At 39.0% G+C, this 10,354-nt stretch overlaps 1 protein-coding gene across 1 annotated transcript; it reads right to left on the reverse strand.

Moving 5' to 3' along the window:
• Window positions 1-4,573: 4,573 nt before the first annotated feature.
• LOC147334132 (junctional adhesion molecule B-like) lies at window positions 4,574-7,594 on the reverse strand. Its single transcript, XM_086286774.1, has 3 exons — window positions 7,240-7,594; window positions 4,994-5,350; window positions 4,574-4,755 (listed from the first exon to the last, which is right to left on the reverse strand). The coding sequence occupies exons 1-3, from the start codon at window positions 7,304-7,306 to the stop codon at window positions 4,574-4,576; spliced, it is 606 nt and encodes a 201-aa protein (XP_086142900.1). The 5' UTR covers window positions 7,307-7,594.
• Window positions 7,595-10,354: the final 2,760 nt, after the last annotated feature.

Here is a 10,354-nt window from a genome sequence, read left to right on the forward strand (position 1 = left end):
CATGTCCATGTAGTGGACGTCCCCCTCAGTGAGAGAGGCAGATATGAGCTGAAACACAGGAATCAAACCAGGGACGCTGCTGTTATGGAGCTGAACTGGAACCATTCAGACACTGAGGCCCTCTGAACACATTTTAATTACAGCTGTGCAGAGACACACTGATGACTGACTGGAACACTATGATTCACATTTTATATTAACACCATCCTCACACATGTTTATATTTGGCCACTAGAGGGAGATGTTGGACTTCAAATACTAACATGGATACAAGCAGCTCATCAGTGATGCTTTTATATCTTTTTGATGTTCTTTTTAATCTTTTAAATTGTTTAAGCAGCTAAAACTGTCAACGTCCTGGCCAACTAACACTTATAATGCTTCTGTTGGTATTTTTCAAATGCAATAACCCTATTAATAACAATAATTTTATAACGGTATGTATACAAAATGCAACATTTCCTGTGAATGTATAATAAAAGGGCAGAGCAACTGAATCTGATGAGTTCCAGGCCTTAGAAACATAGTTGAGGTGAAGCAGTATGGACGGTGTATCAGAGGCTGCAATGTCAGAAGAAGCTAAGGTAATGTGATGGATTTTCACTGTTTGACTTTTAAAAGGTCAAAGGTCAAACCTAAGACTGAAAATCCATGTTCACTTTCTAATTTGTTTCTGTTTCCCCAGTTAAAACATTTATGTTGTGTTGAAATCACAGAGGATATGCTAGAGTAAAGCATTAGAGCAGGAACATCACTTAAATTTATTCACAGAAGCTTTAAAGCAGATTTCGACTCCGCCAACAATCCTCCATCTTCTTTTTTTTATACAGTTAGGTCCATAAAAATTTAGATAGAGAGAACCTTTTTTCTAATTTTGGTTCTTTACAGTACTCCAATTAATTTTAAATGAAACAACTCAGATGAAGTTTTTCAAATTTTCAGTTTTCATCTAGTGGGTTGAATGAAAAGATGCATAAAAATGTGAGGAACTAATGCATTTTTAACATAATCCCTTAATTTTAGGGTCTCAAAAGTAATTGGACAAATTAAATAACTGAAAATAATATGTTCATTCTTAATTCTTGGTTGAAAACCCTTTTCTGACAACAACAGCTTTGAAGTCTTGATCTGATCGACATCACCAGATGTTGGGTTTCCTTCTTTTTAAAACTCTGCCTGGTCTTCACTGCAGCGACTTTCAGTTGCTGTTTGTTTGTGGGCTTTTCTGTCTGAAGTTTAGTCTTCAACAAATGAAATTAATTCCTAATTAGGTTAAGATCAGGTGACTGACTTGGCCATTTAAGAATATTCCACGTCTTTGCTTTCACAAACTCCCGGGTTGCTTCGATTGTGTGTTTTGGATCATTATCCATCTGTATAAGGAAACATCACCCGATCAATGTGACTACATTTAGCTGGATATGAGGAGACAGTATGTGTATGAACACCTCAGAATTAATTTCCTTCTGTCCTGTGTCACATTCAAAAATAAACACTAGAGTCCAAGTGTAGTAAATGTTTAATGTAAATTAAATTAGTAAATGTAAATTAATTTACATGAATGTAAATGTAAATTAGTAAATGTTTTTAGTAAAGTCCAATCCAGCTTTTCTATTATTGAGGCCTGTGAGCGGCTTGCAGCTTTCAGTGAACCCTCAGTATTTACATCCATGCAGATTTATATATCAACATACGCCCCTCCTGAGGAGTGTTGTTCACTTGGTTGTTTGCTGTGAAGGGGTTTCTGTTCAGCGTGGAAATGATTCTGTAATCATCAACCACTGTTGTCTTTCATGGATATCCAGCTCTTTTTGTGTTGCTAAGCTCACCAGTGCTTTCTTTCTTAAGACGTATCAAACTGTAGATTATGCCCATCCTAATATTGTAGCAGTTACCAGGATTGTTGGGGGTTTTTTTTCCTGTTTTTTGCAGCTTGTTTCACCTGCACGGAAAGCTCCTTTGACTGCATGTTGTCTGTTCACAGCAACATCTTCCAAATGCAAACACCACACCCCAAATCAACTCCAGGGTTGGGACCTAACTGCAGGCACAGACTCAAAACCTAGTCATCTCCCAATCTCCTGCAGTTAACCAGGATTCTTTGAATGTTATTCTTTGTAATGTTTGTTCTTCCAGGGAAAACAGTGATTTTATTGTTTTACTGGTCTGCTTTCAGCTCAAATAGAATCGGCATCCACAAGTTCAACAGGCCAATAGAACAACACAAACAATCAATGAAGACTAAAAGATTTCGTACCAATGTTTGATAAACTTTATTAGGAATAAACAAACAGAAAAGGCAAAAGTGAAATAAATAAACAATATGTAAACAAGTTTTGGAATATTTAAAGTAACAAACAGACTCAAAAGTTAAAGCTTCAGAGATAAGAGGCCACATCTGACTCTGCAGCTACTTGGAAAATATTTCTGTCTTTGGTTTTATAACCCAGTTTCCTAATCACTTAATTACAGGTAGCAAATTGATCCTGGACATTATTTAACAGATTATCTATCGTCTATAATCCACAGAGCTTCATATTGTTTGTGTCTGTAATTACTCTGTAACAGCTGATCTCTATACGAGGATTAGTTTGCTTGTCACAAATAACTTTCACTTATTTCCTGCAGTCTATAGTTCTTCTACCTGAACCATTTCAGAGAGATTTGTTTTTCTTGTTTGGCAAGACACTTAACGGTGACAATCGTTCATGCAACTTCACAGCTGAACCAGTACTGTGTCTGAACATAACAGACAACTTAGGCACTTTGTTATTAGTAGCCAGTCACAAAAGCACACAGTTTGTTACCAAAAATAACAGTTTTATAGGCATAAAGTAATATATTTGCACCAGCAAACGGATTCCCAAAAAGCTGTTAGCTAAAAACTAGGCAGATCTCAGCATGATGTGAAGTGTGTCCTTAAAATTATTGAGGAAACTGGACAGGAGGACAAAAGAAGAGGCAGCCCGTTTCTGAAAGCCACTTAAGAACCAGAAACAATTCCAGCAAAGACCTGAGATGCATCTGGACCTTCAGCTGATTCATTTACTGGGCGCTGAAGTCTCATCACAATCCACATTTGAAAGTTTTGGTTTAAATATTCATCTCTTCAATTGTAAAACAGGATGGAGAGTCTGTCAAGGTTTGGAGCTGCATTTCAGCCAGTAGTGTTGGAGTAGTAGCGGTGTTGTTAAAACTGATGGAATAATGATCGAATAAACATACAATTATAATTTGATCCACGATGCATCTAGAATGAATGAATCTGACTGGAAACAAATTCATTACTCAGCATAACAATGATCTCAAACACACTGCAAATGCAGTAACTGAATCAGTCATGGATCGGCCTCCCAGGGCTCAACATTATTTAAGCAGTGTGGGATCATTTTGACAGAGAACGGAACAAAAAGGCAGAAACATCCAAAGAAAAGCTTTGAATATCCTGGAGAACTATTCCTGAAGACTACTGAAATACAGGAAAGCTGCCTGAGCGAGTTCAGGCTGTGCTGAAGAATAAAGGCATTCATACGAAATACAGACTTTCAGCTTATTAGAACTGTACAAACTCTACATGTGTGCTTGTTTCATTATATAGCTGCACCTACTTCCACTTTTCATAGCAAATATAAAGAAATAAAACTTGGTTTAAGATGTTGCACAGCGTAATCTTAGTACTGCTAAAAACTAAAAATTACTATTATTATTTATAGTTTTACAAAATCCTGCTCAAAGGTCAAAATAAATTACATGTAAATATGTTGTAGGCGTAAAATCTTAAACTTAATCTAATAGGCAGCATCTTATCTTATTAACCTAGAGAATAAAATGAATGTTTATTCTTGCAGGATGTCATCATGTAGAGTCTAAACCCACAGATTGTAAAGAATATCTGTGTTATTTTTTTTTTAATCGTTGCCAGTCTCAGGCTGCTCAGTCTCTTTTGTCTTTGGATTTTGAGCGGTTTTACTTTCTCCTAATTATTTGCTTCACTGTTATTTGAAAAAAAAAAAAAAAATTCATATTTAAATATATATATATATATATGGTCCATTTAATATGAATGAAACCTGACTCTGTTGTTTTTGTTATGTTTTCTGTAGATCAGAACTCCAAATTTCTTAGCAAAATATAAAACCAGTGGTGGAGATGCTGCGGGGTACTTTTCTACTACTATTACTGCTAAGTATTATTATTATTTACAAATTTACAAAATACCGTAAGCCTAATATATTCTTACACTTACTAAAACAGTGTAGGCTTTAACATTTTAAACAAATAATACACAGCATATTGTGCTATTAACCTACTGAATTAAAAAAAAAAAGCTAGAAGTTCAGTCTCAGTGATATTAAAAAAATATGTCTGTTTTAATAAATCTCTGCCAGTCTCAGGCTGACAGATCAGCAGCTCCTGGTTCTCAACCTGCTTGTATTTCTTTTTTAAATTTGCATATTGGGCAGTTGAACTCCATTTTGCATTTTACTGATGTAGTGTAGTGATGCTTCTCTTACCAAACATCATCATCAAAAACACTAAAGACATTTCAAATATGCCGCAATTACTCAGGAGGCTAGTATGGACCCTGACTCTGCTGTTTATGTTTTCTGTAGATCAAACAACCAACAACAGCAGCAACAAGAAGCACAGCAGAAAGAATCAGACCAACAATCAGTCCAACAATCAGTCCAACATGTCCATTCTCCTTCCCTCCGTCCTCCTTCCCTCCATCCTCTGTGTCTCCTCCTGGCTGACCTGCAGGTGAGAAACAGGTGTGAGGTGTCAGCTGTCAGGTAGGTGATGAGTGAAGAACAGAACAGAATCCATTTCCTCTTCAAACTGCTGTCAGACATTATCTACTGCACTCTGATCACATCACTCAGACCAGCTGCTTTCTACAAAGTCTCATCAACAACATCTTTAGAAACAAACATCAACAACCAGGAAGCAGCTTCACCTCTGATCACACACACACTCAACTCTACTCACTCACCTGGCGGAACAACACTTAGACTGATGATGCTGATGGGATTAGTATCTAAACTGGCTCTCTTCCTGCGTTTTGTCACTGTCTCAACACGACACTCGTATGTTCCAGCATCATTTATCGTCACATTCTTGAGAATCAAAGACACGTCTCCATCCTTCATCTGACTGTCCTGCAGATCCACCCGGTTCTTAAAAGATGGATGCTGGTTGCCTGGATCCAACTGCTCATTCCGATAAAAAAGCACATATTCATCTCCCAGGTCTTCTCTGCTCCACTCTAAAACGATGATGATACTGTTGTTTGGAGCTCGACATGTCAGAGTGACGTTCTGCCCAGACTCAGCTCTGATGGTTTTCTGGTCTGAAAGAAAATGGTAAATGGCCTGTATTTGTATAGTGCTTTAATTCGTCCCTAAGGACCCCAAAGTGCGTTACAGATTCAGTCACACACACATTCACACACTTGTGATGGCAAGCTATATTGTAGCCACAGCTGCCCTGGGGCGCACTGACAGAGGTGAAGAAAAAAAAAACAGAGCAAAGAGGTTAAAGGTTAAAGTGCAACTGTTCACTTCTACAGCAGCCAATCAGAGTGAGGGTCAGACAAACACAAACAGGTTTGACAATCAGTACCATTTCTTGGCGCTGTGCCAAGTGATGTGTTATGTCTGAGAGGATGAAGACAAAGGGGGGAAATGCAGCTGATGCATAAAGTACCACTGCACAACACATCTGACATGAATCCACTTCTGCTGACACCAAAGATTGTTCCAGTTGAAAACTTAAAATTAAATGTCTCAGAACTTTATTGTCTCCTTACTACTGAGAGTTTGATAAAACTGTCAAAAAAATCCAGAAATCTTATATTTTGACAGGTTTAGAGTTACTTCTCATCTTTGGTGGTTAAAGCAGTGCTGATTTTAACGTAGGTGTAGGGATTCACCTACATCTTATCATCAGGCTTTGCATGCAGCACAACAAGAACAGGTGGACACTTCTGTATCAACTATATTAACTGCATCTGAAGCTGTGAATTTACAGCCAGCTACATCTACAATTCCTGTGGTCTTTACTCATCTTTTACTAGTGCAGCCTCTTCCTCCTGCTTCACCGCAGCCTCCAGCTACTGTTATGATGCCTCAAAATGCCAATCTATAGAACGTATGTGGATAAGTGTTCCCACTCAAACAATATTGCTTCATAATCGGCGGTAAGGAGAAGTCAAAAATCCAAGACTTTGTCAAATGTTTTTCTTTCTTTTTTTTGCATTTTTCCCCCACAAACACAAGTTTAAGGGTGAGCATAATGGCACCTTCACCTGGTGTCTCCTGCTACACCGCAGTCAGAGTCATGGGCATCTTAACCCTGCCCCACCAGAGCAGCAGTAGAGTGAGCTCCTCAGATGTTGACAGTCTACTCCACTGTCACATCCACCTGTTCATTATCCTGCACCATCATATGTACAGCACTCCTACCCAGCACCCTTTTCTGCAACTCCTTGCCTTCTCTCATCTAACCAGTATGATGGAGATGATAATTGCTTCATCATATGTGAGCCAAACTCCTGCAGTCTTTTTAATAGCTGATTTAGGTCGGTTCTATCCTGCAGTGTTCCAACAAGTCTCCACACACTAAGTTGGTTTTATGGTCCTACCATCCACTTTTTGGTTGAGGATGTAAAGTGCGGTTCTACAAGATCCTGACTGTACGTCATTGGAAGCCAGATGACGTAGGCCATTTCTAAATGCTCATTGGTTGGCAAATGAAAAAAAGTGATACCGGAGTTCACCGAGAACAAGAGAACCTAAAAAACTTCAAACATAAAAAAATAAAGCACGAAAAACACAGACAGTGACTGTAGCGATACTTGTCTTTGTTTTTAACACTCGGGAGCTTTTGGTATGTTAGCCCTTCGCTCTGCTCCCCGGCTGGCTGACAGACCACAAACACCACGAGTAACAGACGTCACAGACCGAATAAAACACAGAATCTGTGCACTGCCATCATTTCAACCACAGATCTCACTTTAGTCAGAAGGACAGTCCCCACAGTGGTACAAATAGCAAACATGCTAACTCTACGATAAAACAAGTAGACCCCACCCAGCCGCGTGATGCATTCACGGACACAAACAAATGGAATCGACATGAAACTAATTATTTGTGAAGTATTGGCACCACGTAAACGACAAAGATACCATTTTTTCCTTTTTTATCTCAGAGGGGAGAACATTTGGTTTATTAACCTCACCTGCCGAGACAAACACGAAGATGCCAAAAAACAGCAAAGTGGAGCAGAGTGACGCAGTTACAGACATTTCCGTGTTCTTCTTTCTGATGATCGGACAAGTTTGTTCTAAATGTGCTAGTCTGATGATATTTTCAGCGAATAACAGACTATGAGTTTAAAAAGTAACTACAGGAGATTCAATTTAAAGTTTAAGCAAGACAAAGATTATTTGAGCTTCAGCCGATCGTTTCAACTTCACACTTGCGATTCAGTACTCTTAAGGTAGTCGCATTTGAGTGACGTCAGATACATTGTGAGCTATAGAATCAGAAAGTGAGTTATAAGAAAAGAGGTGAAAACTAAAACAGCTCTGAGTGTTTCTTGAATGATCTCCCTAACCTCTCTGATCCATAAAAAATCGGCTCCATGCTGAAGACCAAAGGACTTTAAGATTGTTCCACTGTATAAAAATGTAAATATATAAAAATATATAAAAATGAATCCCTCAAACACTCTGACCATCTAACGTCTTAGAAAGGACTAGAAAGTTTCCACCCACATATTTGCTCATACAATCCAGGTAGCTTTAGCTTTCGTATCTGATGAGGCACAGACAGAGGAACTGATCATATAAGATTAATATTAGATCCTATTGATTATTTACTTCTCATTTGAAATGATAGTTTTAAATAATTTTATAGTCTTTTCAAATTTCTACAAAACGTTTGATTCCATCAGAACTAAATTCTGTGCTTGATAGGTTTAGCTTTGGGGCATTTGTTCTGTAACACTATTAAGAAATGTACACAAATGTGAATTTCATTACAAAAATGAAGACTTTGTTTTCTAAAGCAGGGGCACGTGTGCCACGCGAAGGCTTAATTGACGGCACAACATGCAGTGAAATAATCTGAGAAGGTGTATTTAAAATTCAGTATCTAAGGCTGGGCCACCAATGCACATCGCAAATTAGCTCGCACAGAGCTAATGACAATACAGCTAATGACTGCTCTTCTTAATGACAGTCTCTAAGCTATCAGCCTCACCTCCTTGTTTTACTTGTAATTGGCTAAAAATTACACACACGAGAGGGATGTAGCTAGCCAGTCCTGTGAAATATGGCGTTGAAGCGAGCAAAAATAGATAATTTTTTCTATGCCAATTTGGACGGAAGACTGGGGTTTTGTCCAACAGAAAGATCATCCTGTATGTGCCCTTTGCCTTGAGAGTGTTGTTTGCCAGACCTCCAGTGTGAAATGACATTTTGAGATGAAACATCAAAAACCTTCACGGATGAGGCAGAGAAAGTTGAATCAATTACATGTACTGTGTCAAGATATGAGAAGCAGGCTAGTACTCTCCAAGTTTTTACAGCTGCAAAACATCATGGAACTCAAGTAAGTTTTCGTATTGCACACTGTATTGCTAAACATGGAAAGCCATTTACAGACGGAGAATTTGTTAAGGAGGCTTTTCTCTCAAGCTCAGAGGTGTTATTTATTGGGCTTCCAACAAAGATGCAATTAAAGCAAGGATACAGGTACCTGCATCAGCCATTTGGAATTTCTTAAATGGGTTATGGAACAAAAAAGTTAAGTGGTAGAGCAAAAAAAACTTCACCAGCACTGAGCCGGAGGAACAGTTGGCTGTCTGTCAACACACTGGACGATCCTCGACCCAAATGAAGTCCGTTACTGGTGCCGACTGCAGTCCCATAACCATCAGACAGCATCTGAGACTGAAGGGCTTCAAAAACAAAAACGTCTTCAGAGGCCTCGTCTCATTGAATGCCACACAGCTGACCATTTGGGCTTTGCAAGAGAGTACCAAACATGGAACACTGAAAAGTGGACGAGAGTTTTATTCTCCGATGAGAAATGTCCTTATGGTTTTCAACATTACTAGCATGACATGCAGATCCCACCTGAGATGTTTTCTACATGCCACAGTGGAAGGTGGACGATAATAGTCTGGTTTGCTTTTTCCTTCAGTAGAACAATGGAGCTTCAGGAGGTGCAGGGACGTCATACGGCCGCAAATGTTGCAGAGAGCATCACTTCACCCGTTGCCTACTGGTGGTGGTCAGAGGGCCCGGTGGCGCCAGTGTCTGGCAGTCTCGCCTCTGTCAGTGCGCCCCAGGGTGGCTGTAGCTACAATGTAGCTGGGTTTTTTTAAACAGCAAAACACTACAGTAGACATAAAGAGCTGGATGGCCGCTAACTTTCTGCTTCTTAATTCAGATAAAACTTGTTATTGTACTCGGCCCTGAAAATCTTAGAAATATGGTATCTAACCAGATTCTTACTCTGGATGGCATTACCTTGGCCTCCAGTAATACTGTGAGGAACCTTGGAGTCATTTTTGACCAGGACATCGATGCACATATTAAACAAATATGTAAGACTGCTTTCTTCCATTTGTGCAACATCTCTAAAATTAGAAATATCCTGTCTCAGAGTGGCGCTGAAAAACTAGTTCATGCATTTATTACTTCCAGGCTGGACGACTGTAATTCATTATTATCAGGATGTCCAAAAAACTTGCTGAAAAGCCTTCAGCTAATCCAAAATGCTGCCGCAAGAGTCCTGACAGGGACTAGAAAGAGAGAGCATATTTCTCCTGTTTTGGCTTCCCTTCATTGGCTTCCTGTTAAATCCAGAATTGAATTCAAAACCCTGCTCCTCACATACAAGGTCTTAAATAATCAGGCCCCATCTTGTCTTAATGACTAAGCCTCCTGAACTACCCTATCATGACCACCAGTGCCGGTCTGTAGACAAGCTGTTTCTGCTGCTAACCAGATGGCCAGCCCTCATAGTTTCTATGCTGTTGGCTTCTTAGCTAGCCACCTCAGTAGCTTGGTCTCCATCACAGGCCTCCTGGATTCCCCCTGAGATTCTCAGGCTCGCAGGCTTTTCAGTATTTTGGATTCTGTTCACCCTTCCTCAGTTCAGGATCTTCTAGACGTCTTGATTGTGCTTTTGGATTATTCTGGATTATCCACATTTCAATTAAATTTTAAATTTCAGTTTAATTAAAAATTTAAATTATTATTACATATAATTAATGTAATGTAATGTATACAGCCCTGTATACATTACACTGTATACAGGGCTGGATGTAATGAAATGTTCTT

This window comes from Aulonocara sp. 'chitande type north' Nkhata Bay, linkage group LG3, assembly GCF_057382095.1.
Source record: "Aulonocara sp. 'chitande type north' Nkhata Bay isolate Kocher_YH1m ecotype deep benthic linkage group LG3, A_spYH_male_GT1.1, whole genome shotgun sequence".
Taxonomy (NCBI): Eukaryota; Metazoa; Chordata; class Actinopteri; order Cichliformes; family Cichlidae; genus Aulonocara; species Aulonocara sp. 'chitande type north' Nkhata Bay.